General features: G+C 37.2%; 1 protein-coding gene across 3 annotated transcripts in view; it reads left to right on the plus strand.

Moving 5' to 3' along the window:
• Positions 1-293: 293 nt before the first annotated feature.
• The window catches only part of KIF20B (kinesin family member 20B), a 34,555-nt gene continuing 9,185 nt past the window's right edge, over positions 294-25,663 (plus strand). For all 3 annotated transcript variants that reach the window (XR_014226608.1, XM_082286074.1, XM_082286075.1), the window contains exons 1-24: positions 294-351; positions 2,725-2,881; positions 3,339-3,425; positions 3,551-3,667; positions 3,860-3,998; positions 6,101-6,285; positions 7,544-7,592; positions 8,228-8,422; positions 9,282-9,393; positions 9,847-9,918; positions 10,358-10,504; positions 10,931-11,093; positions 12,055-12,309; positions 13,074-13,213; positions 13,791-13,941; positions 14,873-15,098; positions 15,668-15,729; positions 15,920-16,039; positions 17,655-17,820; positions 20,834-22,031; positions 23,764-23,902; positions 24,186-24,308; positions 24,776-24,836; positions 25,430-25,555. Coding sequence is in view for 2 of the 3 variants with exons in the window: in XM_082286074.1 (XP_082142200.1) it covers positions 2,726-2,881; positions 3,339-3,425; positions 3,551-3,667; positions 3,860-3,998; positions 6,101-6,285; positions 7,544-7,592; positions 8,228-8,422; positions 9,282-9,393; positions 9,847-9,918; positions 10,358-10,504; positions 10,931-11,093; positions 12,055-12,309; positions 13,074-13,213; positions 13,791-13,941; positions 14,873-15,098; positions 15,668-15,729; positions 15,920-16,039; positions 17,655-17,820; positions 20,834-22,031; positions 23,764-23,902; positions 24,186-24,308; positions 24,776-24,836; positions 25,430-25,555 (4,189 nt within the window). In the remaining variant the exon portion in view is untranslated. The remainder of the gene's footprint in view (positions 352-2,724; positions 2,882-3,338; positions 3,426-3,550; positions 3,668-3,859; positions 3,999-6,100; positions 6,286-7,543; positions 7,593-8,227; positions 8,423-9,281; positions 9,394-9,846; positions 9,919-10,357; positions 10,505-10,930; positions 11,094-12,054; positions 12,310-13,073; positions 13,214-13,790; positions 13,942-14,872; positions 15,099-15,667; positions 15,730-15,919; positions 16,040-17,654; positions 17,821-20,833; positions 22,032-23,763; positions 23,903-24,185; positions 24,309-24,775; positions 24,837-25,429; positions 25,556-25,663) is intronic.

A 25,663-nucleotide genomic window follows, 5' to 3' on the forward strand; every position in this document is an offset into this window, starting at 1 on the left:
GCAGGCAGGTGAAGGCAGGCCCGGCGGGGCCAGGGCGCCTTTCCGCGGCAGCCGAGCTCCTGCTGTCACCGCGGGGCCGGGCGCTGGCGGCCCTGTGTGGCGGCGGCGGCCCCGCAGCCGCTGCAAAGCCGCCCCGAGCGCTCCGATCCACCGGGGCGCGGCTGCCGCCCGAGGGCAAACCGGGGCAGGCGGCCCCGCCCCTCCGGGACTACACTTCCCATCGAGCCCTGCGCCGCAGCAGGGCCGTCCTCCCAGGAGGCCGCGCGGCGCCGTGCGCTGCCATTGGTCGGATTCGAAAAGAAGCCGCGGCCGGAGCAGAGCGTGAGCCTGGGAGCGGCCGGGGCCCGGCGGGTGAGCGGGACCGGGACCGGGACATGTGGGGGTGCCGGGCCTTCGCTGTTAGAGGGGACGTGGTGCTTGTGACGCGGGGGTTGCGGGGCCGGGAAGAGGCGTGGGTGGTCTCTGTGGCGGCGGCGTGGAGGCCGCTTCCCCTGGCTTACCCCGCTGGCATCGCCGTTACGCGGGAGGGGCTGTGGGGTGTGAGCAGTTTTCGGTGGGGCCTACAGGGCCTGGGCAGCTCCGGCCCAGGGCTGTGCTGCTGCCAAAGCCGCGGCAGTTGTGTCCCGTAGGAACAGGCAGATAGTGCAAAGCCTGGAAGTGAAAGAATGATACCTGCAGAGAGGAAAGTTTCCTTTTTTTTTTTTTTTTTTTTACGTGTAAGGGCTGGTGCTTTTGCTTTTGTAAGCTGCTATCCTTATTGTGTAGTTTGGAGCTCTTTCTACCTTTTTTTGTTCTGCCTGGCAGCACCACAGTCTGTGTATATGTGCTGTGACCGTACTTTACTGTGTGCTTCTCGGGATCCCCTTTTAGGGTGTTTCAGCTCTAAATTCTATTGCCACAGTTAGCAGGCTTCTAATAATACATCCCAGGATACGAGTACCTCTTAGTGCCTGCAGCCGGGCCGTATAGTTGTTCACACCAGAATACCTGAAGTATTTACAATGCTGTGTGACTCAACGTGGTGGCAGATAAACAGTCCGCACCTTGGGCTTTGCACCCTGTAAGGGCTTGAACCTCACTCTTCTGACCATTGGGCCGTGCAAATACTTTTTGTTCTGGCTTTGTATACACAGCTTAATATTTGTCTTTTTCTCCTTAAGGAAAAAGATACAGAATTAGAGCATAATCTTGACAAATCACACTTTAAGCTTAGTTTTAAAGCAATTAAATGTCAGTCATCTAACAAATATATTTCCTGTCAAGGACTGATAAGAGTTTTGCAGTGTGGCTTTGTGTAGCTGATGAATGAGACTTCCAGATCGTGACAGCACAGGTATGTTTCTTTCCAACAGTAGCTTATTCACAGGTCAGTCTTTGTTCAAGCCATGATGATATTTCAGGCCAAGTTTTTCCTGGTTTTCATACAGATGCCTGGACAAAAAAAAAAAAAAAATAGATTAGAAGAAGCAAAGTAAACATTGGTGCTTAGTTTATGTATACCTTTATCTCTCTTGCAGCCTGGTGGTATTTGTCTAACTGCTTAAAGTTGTGTCGGCTTTTACAGCCTAGCTGGGAAGACTGAGCACTTAAAGTGTTTTGACACTGAAGTGCAGACATATCTCAGGTTTTATGCTGGGGGAAATTAAAATGGGGCTGCATTATAGGCAGGAAACCAACACTCTTCACGAGCAAAAGGATTTTGAACCAGCCCTACTCTGTCCATTGCTTTAATGAACACTTCATGTTCTCCATTAGTATTTAGTAAAACAATTTATATGCTTTGCTGTAGCCTAGACATGACAATGTAGCACTAAAAGGCTCTTGAATTGTTGTGTCCAAAGCTTCAAAATGTAGGCAGTCATGTGGTAGGTGTCTTTTTGCTGGATCCTTTGCTGCCATAGTCTATTAGTAATTGCTCAGTGGATTATTTTAAATTTGATCTGTAAAAAAAAGCTGCCACATCACATCTGTAATAATATCACGGGAAAAATCAGTAGGAGAGTAAAGTGCAGAAAAAAAATACTAAAACTTTAAAATAAAATGCCCTTATTAAAGGCTATTTTGAAATTTGCCTGTCAGCTATCAACACTGAATCATGTTACTTTTATTATCTATAGCAAATTTTCACTGCTTAAATTGTGAAATGCACAAAAATAAGTAAATTATAGATTAATAAATTAATTGCTGAGCTGTAAAGTTACTAAAAAGCAATACTTGTACTCTGGCATGAGGTTTTCTAATTTACTCATGCCCTTTTAATGCTTAAAATTATCTATTAGTCTTTGGAATGTCTCTGAACTGTGTCTTGTATTAAGCTACATTGTGTTATCTTTATAACACCAAGTATTTTTCAGGTCCTGCAGAGATAACCATGACATTCTAAATGGACACTATAATGGGATGATGAAGTTGATGTGGAATTAGGGTTTTCTAAAGTTTTATCTTTCTGTCAGACATGGTTTTTAGCAAGTTTGTGGTATGTAAGGCTTTTCCCTGGTAAACGTTTCCTTTCCGTTTAAAGAAGAGTGGCTGTTCCCGATTCATGATGCAAAGCCCCCTGCAGACCCCCTCCCCAGCCATCAGAAACTTGCTATGTAAATTATGAATAGGGTGAAGAAAACTTTCTCCTTAAAAAAATTACCAGTTTCACATTGTCTTCTAAGGGGCTTCAGGAGCTCTATGTTTTATGATCAGAGAGCACAAAATAATTTTTTTCTCTTGCAGAATGGAACCAACTTTGGATAATGAGAAGTTTTACAGACCATCCTATATTGCTAGCATTGAGCCATCTCCAAGAGCAGGACCAGTAAGTGTGGAAGATATTAAAACAGATCTCTCCTCTGAATTTTCTTTGGTTTCTTCAAGCTCAGACACAAGCCAGGTAAGAAGACTTTACTGTTTGGATATTTATTTTTTAAAACATAAGCTTAGTGCTTTCATAGATAAGAACAGTCAGAATTTTACAGGGAAGATGAAAAGCTGCTTTGTTATTTTTTAGTTTGAAAGAGATGCATAGGATTTAGACTAAGTTGTGTGGCACTTGTTGATGCCCTATTGGGCACATCAGTTTTCTGTGACTGAGGCTGATTGCCAGTTCATTGAACGTTTTTGTTGGCCTGAATGCAGTGTTTACGTATATGAGCTGCAACATTAACTTACTACAGAAAACTTCTGCAGAGGCCTAAACACTTGTAAAAACTGATGTAGTAAAGTAGTTTTGATTCTGGTGTTATCAAATAAATCTGTTCAAATCAGCCTGATGAAATAAAACTGCTTTGACATGCTAATTATCAAGAAAAGGACCAAATTTCTAACTGTTGTAATTTTTTTTTTTTAAGAGGAGCAGTTTGGAGTCTAAGGGACACATACAAGTCTGCCTGCGTATCAGGCCATTTACGTCACTGGAAAGAGAAAACGGATCGCAGGTGTGACATTTACTTAGTTTAAAAACACTTAAATTTTGTTTTGTGGGGTTTTTTTGTTTGTTTTCCCTGTAAGCTGAGCTTTTTATAATCTCTTTGTGCCTGCATTGCTTGTTTCCTTTTAATAGGACTGTGTTTCACTCGAAGACTCAACAAATATCGTACTGAAGCCCCCTCAACACTATTTGAGTCGACTAAGTGAAAAAACTGCAGGACAGATGTTACAGAAGTTTACTTTTTCACAAGTAAATGAGTTGTCTTTAAAAGCTTTTTTATTTTTTTCTGCTGCAGATTGTTTTAACTTACATTATTGAATACCAAGCAAACTGTTTTTTAACTTTATAGTCTTTAAGATTGTAAACAAACAGAACTTAAAAGATTCTTTAAAAGTCTCTTAATAATTGCTCAAAGTAGAAATATTTCTTGGTAATACTCAGGTGTTTGGACCTGAAACAACCCAGGAAGAATTCTTTGAAGGTACCATGAAGCAACCAGTGCAGGATTTCCTGGATGGATATAATCGTCTTGTCTTTACATATGGTGTTACAAATGCTGGGAAAACTTACACTTTCCAAGGTATGAGTAGAAATGAGTTCTTGAAAGCACTTTTTTTTTTTTTTTCTTTTTATTAAAGCAAGGCTTACTTCTAGCAGAAACATTGTAACTTTTTCCTGCATTTAAATTGTGGTCTCTATACATTTGCTTCTCTTGAATAGTACTTAGACTTTTTGAAAGTCTCCTTCTATATCAAATTTAACTGCCAACAGATGGAGTCACTACCAGAGTTAGCATAAACACATAGTCATATTACTTTGTAAGGCTCTATAATTTCAGCCAGGTACCTGTGGTCTTTCTATTTTTCTCCAAGTATCTAGTATGCTAGGGATAAGGGGGAGTTTGAAAAAATACATGTTCTATGGAACAGGATTTGAAAAGTGTATGTCACTCTATACCAGACTATTGTTTTCTTGAGCTTTATTATTATAAAGGTTATATGCACAAATAAGAAATAATATTTGGGTGCTTCAATTATTATAGGCAGGGAATAAATATTTTGAAACATATTTGGTTATTTTCATGTATTTCTGTCTTGGCTTGAGTTCCCAAGCATAATAATATCTTGGGAAGCCTTGTCTCCTGGTGCACTATTTCTGTTCTGTTAAATCTCCATATCCTTTCTGGTCAGAAGATGTCATTCTTCAGTTATTTTTCGAAGCATTTTAACAAACGAGGTGATTGATTCAAATGGAAACAGTTTCTCCTATAATGAAATGGCAGATCTGGATGCCATACCACTTATTTTATACCAAAAAATAGTAGAAGGACAATGAGTTGTGTCACATGAAACTGGTCTTTATTGAAGTGACATTATTTTCTAAGCAGTCCTCTGTTAGCTGCATTATAGCTAACTGCCAGTACTTTCAGTTATCATTTGTCTGGAGCAATAATAGGATGTTTTTTTCTGTCCTACTAAATAAAGGTAAGTAACAAAAACCCCAACAATTCCTCACGTGTACAGTCCCCTGTGCTTGACAAGTTTAGGGTATATTGTGTGGGGTCTCAAGAATTTTTGATTCACATCTTTTTAGACTAGAAGCTTTTTCATGGTGTTGTATTTTTAGGACTTTGATAAAAATTGGCAGGGCAGAGTGTTGCTCACTGGGTGCCATGATTTACTCTTCTGTTATTGCACTTGAACATTGGAGCCTGTATTCAGTCAGTGGCAAAGGACCTAAGTGAAGGATGAAGCAGGTTTTCAGGGCTTTTCCTCATTCACTGGTGACTGTTCCTTTGTTCATATTGGGTTGAATTACAGCTGGCATTGCAGCATACAAAAAGTTATTAGAGAGGAGATGAGGAAAAACAAATGTAATGCAAGAGTACCTGAATTTAATGTGGTATTTGGCTACTAGCTAGGGGTCTGAGTGCCAACCAAATTTTATATAAATTCTGATTTAGGTGACACAGCTAGGGCTGTAACTATTAAACGTCCATCTGTCTCAAAAGCAGGAGAAATTATCAGCCTGAGGCAGGACAGTAGTTTCTCTTCCACTCTTCCCTTTTCTCTGGTTTAGAAATCAATGGAAGTGAGCCCTTTTTAAACTTGCATTTGGATTCAGAAAGATCAAGTGTACACTGAGGCTTTTATCTGATTCCTTGTCTTTTAGGTACAAAAGTAGTATGTTCAGAGAAAAGGGTCTGGGGCAGGGAAAGGAATGTGTCTTTGCAAGGCTTCTAGAAACTGTTTTGGAGATTCTGTGGAATTAGTACAGGACTGCAGCTAAGAGATTATTCATGAATTTATTTCAAGATTACTTCCTTGACAGAGTGAAGGCAACTTATGAAATACAGTTGAAAAATTGCAAATCTTTATCAAGAATGTCTGTTGGTCGTGGAGTTTTTATTTGTTTTCCCTTAAGGCTAAGCTTATGCAAAATACTCCAGCAGTTTGTTTTGTTATACCCATTATTGATATAGAGCATGAACTGTTCCTGAAAGCCAAATACTTTTCAAAACTGTAATGTTTTGTTACCTTGAGAATACAAAGAAAACTCCACTTCATGCTGTAAGTTGTCTTCAAACTCCTCATGTATGCCTTGAGATTTATATTAGTTTTCTGTCCTCATTTATCTGTATACCATATAATAGTTGGATTTTTCTTTTGTATGTCCTTTCAGGGACAGAAGATGATGTTGGTATTCTGCCAAGGACTATGGATATGTTGTTTAAAAGTATTCAAGGAAAGCTATACACAGCAATGGATCTCAAACCGTATCGGTGTAGAGATTATATAAAGCTGACTGAAAACCAAATGAGAGAAGAAACTGCTATTAAAAATTCACTACTTCGTCTAATAAAAGAGGTAGAGGAGCACTTCTTTCTAGATTCATGAGTACATGCATCTTTAGATAGCTCCATGTTCTTAATTTTCAGTGGGAAGAGACTGGCTGTGTTTAACCACGGACGGGCCTATTTGCTGGCAGCTGACTGTTCATATTAGCAGCAAAGTGAGCAGTAGCTCTGATGAACCCTCTTCTCCTGGGGATTTTTGTCTTGTGGCTGAATACTTCATGGGCATGTAAACTCTAAGCTTTTTTTCCTTTTTCCTGTAGCTTGGGCACCTGATAATTTATCCTCTGGGTTTACTGGTGGTTAATAAGAACTGAATGTAAATAGTCCCCTCTCTGTTTGTGGGGATGGTATTAGGTCTGATCCTTTGAAGAACATACTGTCTTTCAGGATACTTGCAAAAAATTAGTAGTTTTGCGGTTGCTGCCCTTTCAGTTGGACACATATCCTTAAAGGAAGCAAAAGTGTTTGAAACAGCAGAGCTATAGAGCTAGTGGACTTAAAGGTTTGAATAAAACATGGGTTTCTGCTGGACTTTTTTCTTACAGTTCACTGTTGAGCAGTCCAGAGATACACTCCAGTTTAGAATTTGAGTCAACTCCTAAAAGCTGTTTAGTCCAATTACATTTATGGGGAATTTGTGCTTAGTATAACCATACCTTTTTCTTAGTGTCTTAATTCTGAAATGAGTGGAATAATGTAAAATAAAGCCGAGTTAGGATTTGGAACTAGAAAGGTACTATTTTGATTTTTGTTCTGTTGGTTTTTTAAAATTGTTCTTAACAAAAAGAATTTAGCATTTCCCTTGTGGTATGCTAGGTTGTAATAGCTAGTGTTGAAAGGAATGGATGTATCTGTTGCCTTGATTTTTATCTGTTAGTTTACTGGGCTCTAGTGTGGAAGGTAGGTGGCAGCAAAACACTGTGACTTCCAAAGCACAGGTGTGAGTTAAATCTAGCTCTGTCAGCCTTCAGAAGGGGCTTCAGAAAAACTTTTCATGTGTGTTTGAATACACCTTCTAGTTTCTGAAACTGTTTATAAGAACAACACTTAAACCTACAAATTTGCTGGCAAAGTTTGCATCTACTGCAAGTGTGGTTTGGGTGGGTGTTTTGTATGTGTATAGCCTAATACCTAGAATTTTTATTTGAAAAATTTATTATGAGATCTACTCTTGAAAAAACTAAAAAACACCCGAACCAAGCCATACCTGTTTTTTATTTTATGTTAGTTCTCTTAAGCATGCTTTAAAGTTTGTTTTCTTTTTGTAGGTAGACCACCAGATTAACACCAACAACAAAGCACCTATGGATTCTAAGGGTATGTTTTATATAAAAGGTTTGCAATTAAAGCTGACAAAGAAGCTTTCTTAAGGTCAATAACTGACTTCCAGCCTATGTTAATAGAATGACTATTTGTCAATTTTATATGCCTGTGAATTGGATAGCAAGCAAATATTTTGGTCAGAAAACCCAGGGATAAAATGGTTAGCAGAATACCTGAACAGATGTTAGGTGGGCTGAAGTTATAGCAGAGAAAAGTAGTACCCTGACAGGCTTTTAGAGTACCTATATGTAATTACATTAACTTAATTCCAGCATTTAAAAAAATACCTAAATATTAAGTCTGCTTTAAAAAGTCAAAATGAAGTGTCTTGTCAGTTTGTCTTCTGAAGATATTGAAGAGACTTGGCTAATTTTAACCAAGCTGTATGTGTTCGATAGGATTTAAAAGCAGAAAAGGAAGCAGTAGAGTAGGTGTCTCTTGCAAATATGTAAATTTAAGTATGTGACTTCCAGATATTTAAGAAAGGGGATGGGAATGTCAATGGGTTTTAGAATGGATTAAATGTTTCTTTAGAAGGTTGCTGTAGTATAAATTTTTACTTATTAATTTTTTAATGAAACTTACTTTCCTAGGTCTGTAGTGACTTGTAATATTTTTTTACTTGGTAGATTTGGAAGATATCTCAGAAGACTCAGAACAATCTATCACAACTGCAAGAAATTACATCAAGTTTTCTGTTTGGGTTTCATTTTTCGAGATTTACAATGAATGTTTTTATGATCTACTGGTTCCTATATCGAATGACAAGAAAAGAAAAACACTGCGCCTTGCTCAAGACATCAAGGGATGTTCTTTTCTAAAAGGTAAATAAACACATTGCAAATTGCCAAATATAGTTTGAGAAGTTGGTCTACCTGTAATGATGTTTAGATTAGAAAACTCAAAATAATAACAAAATTATTATAATCTACATACATGGAAGTATCTATACCTTTAATACTGTTTTGTCTTTACTCTTGACTGTTAAAAGCCTCTGCATTCCACTGCCATTGTGTCCCTAGATATTTCTTTGAAATGGAAAAAATATTGGAAATAATTGACAAACTTTTTAAGTGGTTTGCTTTTTTTCCATTTTATTAAAGATGCCAATAGTTCTTAACTGTATTTATAATTGGCTCAACAGTTCTTTAGATTTTTGTTTCTGGGCTTTTTTCAGTATTCTCTGTAGAGAAGCAGACTTCAGATATATAGTCATCATATTGCAGACAAAATTCTTCTCATCTTTTTCAGTTAAGTTGATGGCCCTGAAAAATAACCATCTGACTTCCTCTTCCTCCCTTTTCCCTCCCCACTTGACTGAGGTATAAAATAAAGAAGCTGTTCAGACAGTTCTGCCTTGCTGAATGCGACTATAGGGCTTTCTTCTCATATTAGACTGTACTTTTTTGACTTGTCTGTGCTCAGGCTAAGGTTGCTCACTTAATTTGAATGGAACATACTTAATGTGATAATAGAATGATGAAATTATGTGATGTACTTGCCCTTCCTTTCCTATGAGAGGAGGCATTTTTATGATTTGTCATCATATAACTTCTGTCTGAAGCAGGTGTAGTAAAATGTTTCTATGCCTAAATGTAGTGTCCTTGCTGTGCATACATTATCCCCATAATACTTACTTTGGTAATGTTATCTAAAAAATTATCACATTTGTTCTTCCTGAAGATCTGCAGTGGGTCCAGATTTCTGACTCTAAAGAAGCTTTTAGACTTCTAAAACTCGGCTTGAAACACCAGAGTATTGCAAGCACAAAACTAAATAATTGCTCCAGCAGAAGGTAAGAAACATTTTGAATAGCATTGGGTATAGGATAGTGTGTGGGAGGAAGAAGAAACTAAAACATGTCTTGTGGTTTTTAGGAAGGGAAGAGGCTTTAACAAGGTCTGGATTTCTAGGTTTCAGTTTTGGTGTCCTTTAGCAGTATGTGATACAATGCTTGATGCCAAAGGGATTCAATCCTTCACTAAGATGAACATGTACTAAAGCTCATAGTATTTTATCAAATACTATACAAAAGCACTTAACTTTATGCCATCTAAATATCTGAGAAAAAAGCAAAATACACACATGCTACATAAACATCTCTTTAAAAGTTCGTATATGATCGTATATGCTTAGATATGTTGAGAAATCCAACAACATTTTGAGCAGATGTTGTGGAGGCTAAAATTGTTTTGAAAGTACTGGTCTACCTTATCACTTCTCTGATTATTTCAATTTCTCTTTTTAGCCACAGCATATTCACAGTTAAAGTACTAAAAATTGAAGATTCAGGAACACCAAGGGTGACCCGAGTCAATGAGTAAGTTCAGAACAGTCTTTTGTGATTCAGTTGTTATTTATCTTCCATGTTGATGTATTGGTACTGCATCCAGCACTCACTGGCAGAGCATCCTGCATGTCTGGTGGCTCCCCAGTTCTACCCTTGTACAGTACTTGGCCCTCTCCCTCAAGCCATCAGGTTGCAATGCTGTTCTATCTTGTCACCTCTGTTCAGCACAAAGTTCTGCCAGACATCTTTACTCCTGAACTCATGCAAGTCCTGAGAAGGAAGAGGATGAAGAGATGGATGGGGTGAAATAGGAAGTATGTTGGGCAAATATTTAGCAGGAAATATTTAGTGGGAAATTTGATTAGGGAAGCAAACTTCATAAGGATGAGGAAAAGTGATCATTTTTAAAAGTGGGTAATTTGTGCATCTTTAAGGTAAATATGGTGATTTTTTCCTTGTGTGCTTTCAGATTGTCTTTGTGTGATCTTGCTGGTTCTGAAAGATACACCAAGACTCGCAATGAGGGTGACAGATTGAAAGAGAGTGGAAATATAAATACCTCTCTCCTGACTCTAGGCAAGTGTATTAATGCACTCAAGAACTGTCAACAGTCAAAGTAAGTCCTTTTATGAATTACCAACTGGTTGTGGTTTTTAGGTATTTCCTACGATGTTTAAAAGCTATTGTTTAAAATGTGCAATAGTAACACTTCAATTTTTGATAGAAGAAATGTATAGATTACTGAAGTCTATACTGTAGTCTTGTTGATGCACCGAAGTTATCTTTAAACTTGTTTTGTTTTTCAATTAAACAATTTAAATTATAACATCCTTTAAACATGCTATGGTAGATGTTAGCAATTTTGAAACTTACTTGTTCTGAGCTTGCCTTATCAAAGAAACTTTGGAATAAATTTAAATTTAAAACACCCTTGCCACTACTGTCATAGTAAGAGTGAAATTTTCAAGTCTTCAGGCAGGATAGCTCTTAATTGACTGGAATTTACTAAACTTCTGATCATCTGTTCTTTTGTCTTTTAAAGGTTGCAACAGCACATACCCTTTCGGGAAAGTAAGTTAACTCATTTCCTTCAAGGATTCTTCAGTGGAAAGGGGAAGGTGTACATGATAGTAAACATAAGCAGATGTGCTTCAGCATATGAGGAAACACTCAATGTGCTAAAGTTCTCAGCCATTGCACAAAAAGTAAGCGTGTTGTAGTCTGTCTTGTTGATCAGTAACTTTGATTTGCTTTAAAGAGCAGGTTCTCTCACTTTTACTTAATAACTGGATTTTTTGGTCTCATGTTGCAATCATATTTCTAATTACACTGGTTGAGCTTTATCTCCTAGAGCTTTTAAAAAGGCTTTATTGGGACATTTTTTTCCCTTTGGAGTGTGGGGGTGGAAGCATCTACTGAAAATTTGTAATTCCTAGGAAACATCCAGCCTAATAAGAAACTTATTATATTTGGAAGAATTCCTCTGAGATTTAGGTAAATTTCTTCTGCAGGTACAGCATGCTCTCACTTCTAGCTGTCCCATACACTACTGCTTTCTTAACTTGGAATATTGCTCACCTGAAATGTTAAAATGATAAAATAGGTTGAGCACCAGAGATCATCTTTATGTTCACAGGGGCCTCAGTGGGAAGGTGGAAGCAGAGTCAGTAGGACTAAGTGCAGTGATGTATCTTTGGCAAAGTTGGAAGATGAAAGTGTGGAACACCAGTGCTGTAGCTTTAATGGAAGTCATGGAAAAGTTTTGTTGACAGTTAAGTCCATACCTTTGGACCTTGGGCAGGTTAAGGACAATACCAGAAGGAGCAGACCATAGGGGTTATAGAGCTGTTAAATAGATTTTGTAGGATGGCATTCATGTAATGCAATTGGAAACTCAGACTACAGGAAATGGACAGTCTGTTGCTGCCTCTTGTAGGTTATCCAGCTAGTGAAACTTGGTGTTCCTGGGATCAAAAGAAGGGTTAGGCTATAAAGTGACAACTTTGTACTGTAGCTGGAAACTGGTCTAAGTAGTGACTCTGAACAGTGGATGAGCTGGGAGAGTGCTCTGCTCAGAAGACATATAGGAGAGTGCAGCAGGTCTTCAAAGTGCCAATGGAGCTTTAAAAAATAACAATAACTTTCTGATTTTGATTTTCTGGGTAGGTTTTAGTTATGGACACATCTATTCCTCCCCAAGATCAGTCATTTGGCCAGAAATTGGCAGGAGAATCATCATTGCTTAATGTCACTAGAATGCCAATCCCAAGGAAAAGAGGTACTATCCTATGGGACAGAACCTTGGAAGATGTGTTTGAAGATGATGATGATGAGATGGAGGAACAGCCCAGTGTGTCAAGAGAAGAAGCAGTGCAGGAAAATGAAGGAAATGAAGTTGTTATTGCGAAAGAAAAATACATGGTATGTGCCAGGGCTATTTTAAGAATTAGTATAGCATGGAGTCTTGAAGCAATGTGTTCTTCTGGTTTCTTCCATCTCACCCTTTCTTTTTTTTTTTCTTCCCCTCGTCAATACCTTATCCTACCTAAATCCAGTGTTTAAAACTATAAGTGGGATTACTTATAACTTGGTGCTTATTGTGGGAAAACTATGAAATGTGTCAAAGTGCAAAGTGAGCAGTAAGAATTGCAGCATTGGCTTTCTCTTCTTTTGGTATCCTATGGTCAATACACAGGAAATATTACCTGTTTTTTACCAACACAGAACATTTTTCCTTTGTTATTTTATGCACAAGAAAACTCTGGACACTGTTCTTTAAGAAACAGCAATTTTAGTCACTTGTGCAGAAGATAAGGAGTAGGGAACAGAGGACTAGAAACCAGTTTGTGGAGGTTTCATTAATACCTGAAAAGGGGCATCTGGAAAAAAAGGCCAAATTCTGTGGATCTTAAGCCTATCTTTAAAGATAACTTCAAGAATTTTTGTGATAAACTTGGTGTTCTTTGGAAATACTCACTCTGTGCAAACCTAAATTGCTGTGTTAGTACCAAACAGGTAGTTCAATCTACTCATAAATCCTCCTGTTTATGAATAAGCTAATAAAAGAAATGGAAAAACTTTTGCCAGCTGCAGAGTAAAGTGTTGTAGTGTTAGAGGAATGGGAAAAATCTCACTTGTGGGAAAGTATTTCTTTATGAAAAGTATAATACTGATTGTAATTCTAGATGCTGGTGAGTCTGGTACAAGACCTGAGGAGCAAACTTATTACTGAAAAGAAAAATAAGTTACTGCTGGAAATAAAAATTCGTGAAGAAGTGATGCAAGAATTTACCCAATATTTTGCTGAGCGGGAAATAGATTTCAAGTAAGCTGTCTTTAAGTGGTTTTAAAGTTACTTGTTAAGAAAGTGAAAGTAAATTTACTTATTTATTAAATCTCTCTTGGTTGTAAGAGACCACAATCTTAGATCTGATCTTCTACTGCGTCAGCTCATGTGCTGGTTTCTGTTTGGATTATGAGCTCAAGAAAAATGCTCTGTAGAAAAGGCTTTGATTTTTCTGTGGGATGAGTAGGAATGTGTGTGTATAATTTGTAAGCAGTTTCTTCCTGTAGAACTCTTAAGGGAAGAGCTGCTTTGATAAGTTGTCTGTAGAAAGAATGATGTGCAAATTCTTTGGTTCCCTTTTGTTTTAGTGATACTCCAAACATACTGTCTCAAGCAGCTTAGAAAAAAATGCTTGTTGTTAAGTGCTATCCATAATCTGTGTTATTTGTTTCCCTCTTGTTCTTCCTGCATGTGTGAAACATACTTCTGGTTTAGGGTAGCAGCATTGTTTTGTTGTGCCAAAATAAAGAAGAAAGCACCTTTGTAGGCAACTGTGCTAATAACTTTGTAGCCTCTCATAGCTAGCTTTTAGTTGACTTATTTTTTCCTACTCTAGAGAGTGCCTTTCTCACGAACGAGCACAGCTTGAAGAAAATTCTGAGAAACGCCTGGAAATCTTCAAGGAACTTGTAAATAGTTATGCTAAAAATGCAGATGAAAAAAGTAAATTACAAGATCGGCCTTGCAGTGAGCAAGCTGGACCTCTGGTATTTTTATCTGCCTGCCCCAAATGTCCCTTTTACTAACTACCTGTTATGGTCATGGTATTTCTCAAGAGTTAGAAGGATGAGTTCAAGGAATTGCACACACTGTAGCTGTGTCATCAGCAAGATATATTTATCTTATTTAATAGATGAGGTTGCTGAGCCTTGGGATTCAGGAATTTTTGGTGTTTTCTGCATTTCTCCAGCACAAAGAGACAATCGTTCCATACAAAGAAATTGGGGGGAAAAATCATTTTTTGTTATATAAAATCCATTGCATTTAGTGCCTATTTAAAATCTTTGAGGCTGACTTCTTAGGCCCCATATATGGACTGTGCTGGAGTAGTCACAGAGACTTCTCTCTTAGGGCAGTAGTTGCTACAACTGAAGCAATGAGAATTATTTATCCACTTAAGCCATACCTAGACTCTTAACTTGAGTCTGTCTCTTGAGACTTTGAAACCCTTTGTTTTTAAAAAAACAGAGAGGGAAGATATAAAGTCAGTCTTTCAGGTATAATTTAGTTATAAGTTACTGCAGATTTATTTGATCGCACAAACTTTTCCTGTTATATGAAAATTTCAGATGTATTCCTTCTAAAACTGTTTGCATGCTCTGTTCATTCAATATTCTCATTGGTTGAAAATATGCTAACTTTTATAGTAAACTTGGATGGATGTGGAGATATAAGGGGGAATGTAATGGTGGGTCATTAAATGCTATAAAAATAAAGTAGCTCTTGGTACTGGAGACCAGTGTGTGAATGTAGTCAGAACCTGGCAATCAATGCATATGAAACTACAAGATGGTTTTAAAGTCAGAAGTAACTGTGCTTATATATTTGAACTCCTAGTGATCTTCCATATTTTCTGTAGAAACAGTGGCTTTTGTGTAATTATTTGCCACTTCTAAATGAATATAAATTATCTTCCAGAATGAAGAAAACAGCACAGACACAGGTGCCTACATTGATTTTGAGGGTGTTATTGATTCTCTGCAAAATGATATCACTGATATCAAAAATCAGGCAGAAGCAGCACACCAGTACATTGTGTCCCTAGAGGACCCACAGGAAACTATAGGTTGTCTTGAAAAACAGCTGGCAAAATTAACTGCAGAACTAGTTGAGACCAAGGAAGAGCTGGAAAAGAAAACCAAAGGTAAGCTGGGTCTAAGTGTGATGTGAAGGACACAAAAAAGAAATGACTGAGTACTGTAAAACAGGAATAATAATCTAGTTGAGCAGGATTGTGTAACCAAATCATATATATAATAGTGGTAATCCATTATTTTGTGTATGTTAAACAATTCTACAGGCCTTATTGCATTTTTAAGATGAACCTTAAAATTGTCAATTGCAGACTTAGGAATTGTGGGGTAAAACGTGAAAGTTTTTGATTTCCTTGTTGTATTGTAATCCCTGTACTTCTTTGTTTTGCTGATGCCGTGTTTTCAGACATCATGTGGAACTTTGATGGAGGGAAAACTAGCAGTACCTCATAGTGATCTCAGCAGAGGTTTTGTGATACAATCTGTATTTTGTGTGAGTTGCAAGTCCCAAATGTCCAGTTCAGAAAACATAAACAACTTTTGAAACTTCTATAAGTAGAAGTCAACTTGAAAATAAGTGTATTCAGAAACTACTGAAGTACCAGAAGACACAAAGAAATGGATTACTGAGTGAACTGTGGTGGCTGATTATGTGATGTAGGCTTTTTTCCTGTTGCAGGTTTTGAAACACAGAGGATTAAATTGGATGAGTCTGCTGAGCAGCTTAAAGAAGCAACTGAGGTAACTTTCTCAAAAAAGACTTGTGCAAAATTATTTGCTTTAATTCTAAATTCCAAGAACTTAAAATGCTATTACACTATGCTTCTAGCTTTTTTCTTTTATATCAAGCGTAGTTTAACTGATCTTGCTTCTAAAAGCATGGTAGAGTTCAATTTAACACTGAACTACTTTTTTTTTCCTCTTTTTCAAGAAAATGAATATACAAAATGAAAGGATTCAAGAACTAATTGATATTGTGAAGCAAAAAGATGAAGCTATTATGAGACTACAAGGTCAGGTAACACGTTCAGAAGAAATCATAAAAGACTATGTAAGTCTTAAGCATCTCTATTGTGTTTATACAAAAAAACCTTAGTATGTGCTTATAATGGATGTCACTTTGGAAAATTGGAGTTTTCTTTAAATAATTGCTGTTGAAATGATAGCAGGTCAGTTGGCATTGAAACTAAAGCCGAAGCAAAATGTTTTCAGGGATGTGTGTAAATAATGGAACTTTCAGAAGTAGTGATCTGAAGTTGTTATTGGAGGACTCCTGGTGAGACTCTGAAGAGCCATTAAATAAAATAAGACCACCTCCAACTGTGAAGAGTTAAACAGTGGGAATAGAGGAAGATCATCACTGTCTCTATTTTTTGCCTGAATGAAAGAAGAGGAATAGGAGGTTTTGTTGCAACAATAGGTCAATTGTAGTTGAAGTTAAATTCTAAGAATGTAAAAAAGACAATTTTCTAAATTGAGGGGGGGAAAAAAGAGTGTATTCCACCCACCACCAACATGCTTGCACACTTCCAAGGGAAGAGTGTTAATATGAATGTATTGAGCAGAGTTTGAATTAAGAAGGTATGACATAGGTATTTCTGCTTTTGATGTGATTAATAAAACTGGAGTTATCTAGTCTAGTGATGTCTGCTGAATGACAGAAGACTAGCTTGGCTAAATGTATACAGGTAAAAAAAAAATCAAAAAGTGCTGTTAGAGGTTTTTTGGGTTTTTGGTTTTTTTTTTTTTTTTTTTTTTTTTGAGCCTGGTGTCCAGTAACCTGAAGTAGTTTTGAGAACATTTTAAATGAAACTTAGTCAGTACTCTGATCCATTTCTTTTACGCTGTAAACTCAAAGCTTTGGCCATACTTAATCTTGTGTTCTCTCTCTCTCTCTGCCCAACAGCTGCTTAACTTGTCAATAGCGAGAGTGTTCCAAGAGTGAGTGGAGTTGTGGTACTTACTATTACTGCTCCTTCCAAGAGCAAGGCTTTAACTGTCCAGTATTCCTATGAGGCTGTGTGGCATTAAATTTTAAACATGACCACAAATCTCAACTCTATTCTATAGTCTATTGTGGTTTTTTTAATGAAGTAATTATAGATGAATCACTGGTCCTTGACAACCACGTGGCTTGCCACTGGTGTCATCTTGCAAGTAAACAACTTTTTTTCTTAGTCAAATAGATATATGAAGTATGTATGGCAGAACTGACTAGGCTTTCAAATCACATCAAATGTGTCATGACAAAAATTATTTGTGGCTTTTCTGAAGGCTGTTAAAGCTCCCAATTCTATCGACCATGATCAGAAAGGGATAAATTTGTAGAATTGACTGTGTGTACTTTTAACAAATTGGGAATTACATCAACTCTTTTGACGCTGGTTTTCAGGTGGTAAACTAACTCCTCTTAATGTGAGTCTTGCATTTTGTAGGTCTCTAGTCTCTTGCTCTGATTCCGTACAATGCAAAGTATTGTGTTTCTCCATATCTGAAGGTGCACCAGGTCTTGGTGTAACTAACTTACGTCACTGACTTTTTTCCTCTGACAACCCCTGTGCACCTTACGCATAAAGTTTTGTAAAAATATTTGTAAATAGAGATACTAAGCTTTCTAAGTGCTCAATTTGTACAGCTTCTAAGCAATTGATCTTATTTTAACACAGGAGAACACTTTGACTACCATTAAGAGAAAATCAGCAGAAAAGAACTCTAAGGAAGTGATTGAAAGCAGCCAGTTAAAGGATTGTGTGGAAACTGTATTGGAAGTGGGAAGAAAACGTTGCTTGGAAAATAAGCCTACTGCAGAAGAAGAACCACCTACAAAGAAAGGTACATTTTCTACCATCACTCAACAGCGGGCCTTCAAAAAAAGCTTGATTACTATTCCAGAACAGAAGCAAAAAGCTGGGAAGCGTAAACATTATGCTCTGAGGAGGAAATCTGCTCTGTTAAACTGTAAAAGGAAATAACTGTTCTGTAAATGTAATCTCTTTTGCAGAGGGCCCTTTATCATTTACTCCTAAATGCTTTAAATAAAAGTTAGTTTTTAGACTCTTTCCTTTCTGATGCTTTTTCTTATCTGTGTATATACCTGCATACCCAGCTGTAGTTCTCAGGCAATTTCTTAACAGTTGTTGTTGTACTAAATTTTCTGTTGCTGGACTTCTGAGAAAGTAGCAACTCCTGCTCAAGTTTTTGAAAATTGCCTAAGCAAGCATCAAAGGTGTCAATGACTTACTGATTGTTCAGTAATAGTAAGTGCTGTGAACCTTGATATTTTGTTCTGTGTGCATGTTGTGAACACACCAGCTCTGGTCAAGGGGCTGGTAAAGGAGGAAAATGAATTTTACTTCCATTCAAGTGGAAAGCTTAAGTCCACAAATGGCATATTTTGTACAGCTCTCATGCTTTCACTTTCAGTCTTTTTGTGTTTCTTGCTTTATCTGTCAACTTATCAGATGAATAAAGTCTGTTAATGAGTGGGCTATGTAGGACTTGTGCAAAATGGTATTTGTAAGAGCTGTCTGCCTCTAACATGACTTCAGGACCCAGCTTGCTTTAGTTTCTCATAGAACTATGGAAAGCATATGCAAAAGGAAGGTGAAAGGCCTTTCCTTTCTGTAAAAGGAGAATTGTCAAATTCACATATTCACAGAAAAATGAGGATACAGTGAATAAACTGAATGTTGGACTGTCATTTATTACATTGTGCAGTGAAAGAACAAGGGACCACTCATAGTAGTACATCAGTCTTAAGTTTATGGAGCAAAGAGTTCTATTCACTGGGGTAACATCAGGCACTAGTGGGGCTCCCCAGAGCTCCATAATGAGCCCAGTTCTATTCACCATCTTTATAAACAACTTGGATGCAGGACCCAAAGCTATCTTAAGTTTGCCAATGATAGCTGTTGACTCCCTTGAAGGCAGGGAGGCCCTGCAGAGGGAACGAGCTGGGCAATCACCAACCCTATGAAGTTAACAAAGACAAGTGCCTTATTCTGCACCTGGGCCAGGGTAACCCTGGCTCTAAGTACAGACTGGGGAGTGAGAGGCTGGAGAGCAGCCCTGCTCTTGATGATCATTGAGGGTCTGTTTGAACTCAAGATCTTCTATGATTCCCTTAACAAAGCACTTCATGCAGAGGGTATTGCACCTCTAATATTTGCTGCCCTAGAAGGTGGGGAGAGGCAGCTAATTCTCAGATTGCAGGCATAGTTAGACAAGGTAACAGCCAACAGGTTCATGGGTAGAGACTGAAAGAGTTCAGAAGCAGTATAGTCTCAATTCTTCAGTGTCAAGAAAAGTCCATAGAAAATGGCTGGGCCTGCCAGCAGTAGGAAAAGGAGATAAAAATATTAGTCTAGGTCAGCTGATGCTGTGGGATCCAGTAGGGCACTTCTGTTGTTTGTACGGCTTGAAGTAAGTGTCATTTGAAGCCAAGACTAGTGACTTCGGCAAACTATGTGTTAGGACACCCCAGGACCTCTCCCTTTTAGTGAAGTTTGCAAAACTCCAGTCCAGGGAGAGGAATATCTAATATTTTGTCTGATCTGTTTTCTTAGGACTACACAACTGGGCTTTCAAAGAAAACCATTTCCAAATCCAAAATTTTTAATCTTGTAGGATTTAAAAATATGACCTTATATGCTACAGTAAAGCTGCTGTTGTGGCTGAGCTAGCAGAAGCCCTTGATGTATCCTGTTAACATAGGAAAACTATGGGCAAGCAGGAGCAAAGTGTCCTGTTGGCTTTGATTATTCAAAAACCAAATTGCTATTGCTAATGTTTCAGAATGGCCTTTTGTTAGTGACTCAAATTTAGTGACTATACAACTTGTTGGCTCTGTTCAGAGGATATTTCCATGCAGTATACATGTGCTTAATGGTCCCAAAGTGAGATGGTTGCCTAACTAACCCTACCTTACTGTAGGTGCAGTACTCACAAGAATCCATAGCAGCTTCCTGTAGTGCATAGCTGTGATGGCCTAATCCTTAGAGATAGTCAGGCTTGATTTAATAGTGAAATGTTACTAAAGGGACACAACTGGATTCTTAAACACTTGTGTGAAATACAGCTGGAGTCAGTTTGGAAAGTGATGAAATACATGTGGTTTTAGTTAGAATGGCTCATTACTTTGTGAAAATAGTCTTAATAAAATATGGAAGTTTTGGGTTGGGATGATATGTTGTAAATCTTTCTTGGAGAACTTTACCTGCAACGTATTAGGTGTGGGCATTAATAGTTATCCTTTTATCTAGTTTGGAAACCTATTGAATACATAAGAAAGGAAGGTTCCAAACACAGAGCCAAAACAAACTTGTGCTGGATTTTTTGCTTTGTTTTTAAAGTAAGGTGATATAGTGTGCATAAAACTTCTCAGAAAAGCATATGACACCATTGCTTCCCTAAATGGAGGATGGGTAATTGGTGGCTCTGTTTAAAGAGATTGTTGAGTCAGTGGAGGTAGAAATTGGATATCACTGTGAATGTTATCTAGCTCATAGGCATTGCAAATACTAGTAAAATTAGCTAGATTTTTCTGCTAGTGGGGCAGAATAGAAGGTTGGACTAGAACTGTAGCAAATTTTTTTTAAGTCTTCTGGACACCTCTTTCTTCAAGTTATGCCTAGAAGTCCAAGAGGCACTTTATTGCATATAAAACATCTCAGAGATTTATAACAACTTCCAGGTTATAAAATGCTCTAAGAGTCTGGCTTTTAGGTGGTGCTAATTTTCTACACAGCAATTACAATTTGATGTTGCTAGGGACTTTTTGATTTTAATTAACCTCAGCTATATGGGGATTTACTTGTTCATGATGTTATTTTGGTTTTGTTTTTAGGAGATAAGAGGGAGAATTGGGAAAATTACTCTCTTGATCTAAAGAGAGCTAATAATTCTGAGACCTACATGGAAATACTAGCACTGAAGGAAAAAACAGAAACTTTGGAAGGTCAGATGGCTGCACTTGAAGAACAATGCCAAAGAGAAAAAAAGGAAAAAGAAGAGTTAAATCAGCAGATAGCAAGCTTGCAGCTCAAGCTCTCTGCTTCTGAAGAAAGGGCTGTTGGTTTAAGTGGAGAACTTCAACAATGTCAAGCTGAATATCAGGAGACTGTTTCTGAATTGGACAAACAGAAAACCATAAATAAGGAACAAGAAGAGAAGATTATTCAGCTAAACAACGATGTAAGAGGCGCTAAACAAAATATAATTGATAAAGTGTCACAAATTAAAACAATGCAGTCCCAGGTAAATGAATTGTATAAGTGTCACTCAGAATCTTCTGCTGTGGATATAGATTCAGTTAACCTAAAGGATTCCTTAGACCCTCAAAAAGATGAACCACAAACAGCTCAGATGAGTCCTCTATCCATGCAGTTCCAAACTGCTTCTACAGCAGATCTGAGACAGGAGAGCTCCTTTCACCACAGTATTGAAAGTATTTGGGAAGAATGCAAAATTGTGATTAAGGCTTCCTCACAAAAAAGTCATCAGATTCAACAACTACTTCAACGAGTTGAAGATTTAGAGAAGAGACTTTGTGATAGTGAGAATTACAATAATCAACTAAAAATAAAATTAAATGAGATTACAAATCAAGATCATCAGTCTGTAAAGGAAAAAGATCTTATGAATCAATTACAAGAGCAAATCCAGAAGAAAACCCAGGATTTTGAAAACAAGGCTGCAGAAGATCAGAGAGTAATTGCACAGTTTCAGGAGAAAGTTACCAGCTACAAGGGAAAAATAAGAGATCTTGAATGCCTGTTGGAGGCTTTTAGGGCAAAAGATGACAGCATGAGAGAATTAGAAGAAAAACTAAAAGAAAAAGAATCTACTATTTTAAATCTAGAAAGTAATACTGTAGCTCTGCAAGAGAAATGTACCAGTTTAGACAAAAAACTGAAAGAACTCAGTGATCGAGAAGAAAATCTGAAGGATGAAGTTGAGCAGTTGATGAGCAGTTTGGAGACCATGAAACATGTTCTTCAGGAAAAGGAGAAAAATGAGTATGAGCAAATACAGTCTACAGAACTGTAAGTAAATAATGAGATTACTCCTAACCCTTTGAGAATAAAATTAAGTTAAAACTCCCTTATGTCAACATCAGTTTATTTTGACATAACACATTTGCATGTTTATAAACTTGATTAACCAAACTGCTTCTTTGAAAAGTTTGAATATACTACTTGAATTTTATATTTGTATATTCTGCTGGCTATGTTTTCCTCACATGTTTGTATATTCTTTCAAAAATATACATCTGAATCATGTGGAACTATTGTGCAGGGAAATAGGAGCATACATTGAAATTAATTATTTGGGGATTTCTAATAGTTTTGTTGCAGATACTTTCTGAAAGAAATTATGTAGTATAATGTTATATCCTATAATGTGTATAAAAGTAGGATATGTTTTCTTTGGAAAGGACTGAATGGTAAAAGTAAGGAAGAAAGGGGGGGGGGAAGCAGATGATAAATAGATGGTTTTGGTAATAGCTATTCTACTGTAAGACTCAAAGGAATAATGGGTGTTGATGCCTGAGGTGGCCCCCTAAAACAGAGACTAGACAAGAGTAAGAGAATGAAAGGAGGTATTTGTTTGAAGGGCCTTCAGAGGTACACCCTGGGCAGTCAAAAGGCTACACCCAAGATGGACAATGGGTCACGGGTTCTTCACCCTTTTATAAGTTTGGTCCATTTGCATCTCAGGGTTAATTCTCCAATTATAACCTCAGTTCATGATGTAATGACCCCAAGTTGGCCCCCCCCTTCAGAGGCTTTTAGTTTACACATTTTGGGGCCTGCTGTCCTTGAGGTGGAAGCCTAGAGAGGCTTGTTATGTCTAACCAGCATGAGATAACAGCAGCTAACAGGTCACAAGAAACTTCAGAGTTGCACACTAGGCAGTAGAGGATTTGAAAAATATAAAAGTTAAAACCTTAGGTATCAGTGTAGAGGGTAGAACTTTCCCTAGTACCCTCTACTTTTTAAATCTCTAAGAAATAGGAGATTACATGTATCTGAGAGATTATATTTGCTATATGGCAAGGAAATTTCAATTATGTAAAAATAGCTTTAAGATGCTATGCAGCCCTTCTCCTGGCTATGGTTTCTTTAGTGCCATATCTGTGCAAACTGCACATGCTCCAAAGTACAATCTGGCATGAAGGTCTGATGATCCCCAACCCTGTGCTGGTGAGACTTTGAAAGGATTTCTTTTTGTGAGGCCTTGTATTGTATTGCCAATTATAGGACCTAAAAAACCTTCCTTTAGTTAGTTTAAAAGTCCAAGATGTCTTCTTAGAAACTCTTTGAAATAAATGTGATCACTTAAAAATAAACCCATCAAACTTATTGTTTACTTTGCAGAACTTGTGATGGCAGGAGTTATTGCAATATTATTGGCTTTTTCCATTTTTCTTTTTATTTATCTTGATACTTACAAGAACTAGGATGTAGTTATCAACTTCAAACTTATTTGATATTAACCTTGGGTTTTTCTAATTTGTAAGGTCACCTAATGACAAAAATGGTTGCTCTACTGTGCTTAGAAGATAATATTTTTAAAAATTGAGTGTTCAGAAGTGAATCTGAGCAGTTTGTTACTTCAAGCTCATATAATAAGAAATGGAAATCCAAACATAAAATTATAAGGCTTGTCACTGATCTGATAGAGCTGAGATTCTGTTTGCAAATAAAACCAGCAAAGGGCCCGAGTTAATATATAAGACTAATTTTATTTATGTCTCTTAATTTCTAACCCAAGGCTACGTAAAGATCTTTCGGAGAGCTCTGCCCTGGTACAAAGTTTGAAAAAAGATTTGCAGAGGAAAGAGGAAGAATACACAGATTTGAAAGAGAAGTTTTATGATGCCAAGAAACAAATTAAGCAAGTACAAAAAGAGGTTGGTAACCATAGGCAAAATGTTTTTCTGCAAGTTTGGACTTCTGTTAGTGAAACCTGTTTTCACAAATCTCAATCTATGGATGTTAAAAGAAACTCATAGTAAGGCTATTTTGAGGGATACATTTAGAGTATCTTTGCTTGTGCACTACCAGCCCCTCAAATTTAGTGAAGATGCTTGCAAAAATTTGACTCTGATTAAAGTAGTTGGTTATCTAGGTAACTTACAGAGATTGTAAAAGGCTTTTAACTAAATATAGGTTTTGCTTGCTGTCTTTCTGCAGGTGTGTACAATGCAAACTGAGGAAAAATCCCTGAGAAAACAAGTTAATGAACTTGAGAAAATTAAAAAGCAGTTTAGTGAAGAATTAGAGTTCAAACAGCGCACAATCCTGCAACTTAAAAAGGTATTTTGTTTTCTAAAATTTTACCTGCTCTTAATTTTCTACCTAATCTACTAACGAGGCAAGTTTTCCAAGCAGCTGGCGAAAGCTTACAGAAGCTGGGGTAAAAATAAGAGTAGCCACCTGAAATTAGTTTTAACAGATGAATGAAAAATGTTTAAGGAAATTCTCAATCAGGACATTATTTAAAACAATTTGACAATCTGCCTAGTAATAAGTACTTAATACCTGCAGAGTTTCTGATTAGGGACACTTAGATACATTAGTAGTAATGTCTCTTTTTATTTTTTTAAACAGCTGGAATGCTACTTTGTACTAGATGAAGAACTTATTCATTGGGACCATTTGTCTCAAGTACTTTATTCATTATTTATTAAGTTTGAAATGAAAAGCTATTAATTTCTAGCATAGGTATTTGTTCCTTTCAGCATGTTTTAACTTCTTTAATTTGCTTTCAATGTGATATTCAGGAGCAGTTGAATAAAGAAAAGCTGGAAGAAGTCTCCAAACAATACGAGAAGACACATAAAGGTCAGAAAGAACCATTATCGTTCCAATTTTTTTGTGTGTGTGCAATGACAACATAATGACTGATCATGCCAATAACAAATTTGGGGAGTCTTGTATGTTTAGAGTACCAAGACACTCCAACCTGGACATTAAAATCTCACAGTCAGAAAGTAATTTTTATTGAATTGTTATTAGATATATTTGTAAGCAAAGAAACATAAGCCTCGGATAAAGTGTTAGTGTTAACTTATTAAATAGTGGGGTTTACTTGCTATTTTAGTTGCCCATTTTAACAAAAGAATGAACTAGCACAATATTGTGCATGCTGGCATGATGTTTCTGCAGATTTAATAAACATTAGTAGTTGAAGTAGTTAGTTTCTCATAGGCATACAAGCCAGAGTCTGACATTTAACACCAAAACACACATCTAAGTTGGTGAGAATAGAATTGCGTAAGAGTTTGGGATGTGGATAGTTCAGTACAGATGCTCTATTTCCTTCTAATAGAATTTTTGATCTCAGGGAATGGAGAAATGACTTGTAATTAAAGCACTTTGGGAGCAAATGGTGGCAACTAGGAGGCTCATCTGTAAATTTATTTTCAAATTTTCAGATCTGTGTGCAAAGGAAAAAATAATTGCAGATATGCGGATGACATTAGAAGAACAAGAACAGACTCAGATTGAACAAGATCAAGTGCTTGAAGCCAAATTAGAAGAGACCAACAGATTAGTTTTGGGTAATCTCTCCATGGAAAGGGAGCAGGGAAGCAAAATTGTTTTGAATGTGTTTTACATTTGAATAGTGCTTTACATTTCTGGTTTTACTTGTCAATTGTTATTTAGGC

The sequence above is a fragment of the Coloeus monedula genome, assembly GCF_965178545.1.
Source record: "Coloeus monedula genome assembly, chromosome: 8".
NCBI classification, from domain to species: Eukaryota; Metazoa; Chordata; class Aves; order Passeriformes; family Corvidae; genus Coloeus; species Coloeus monedula.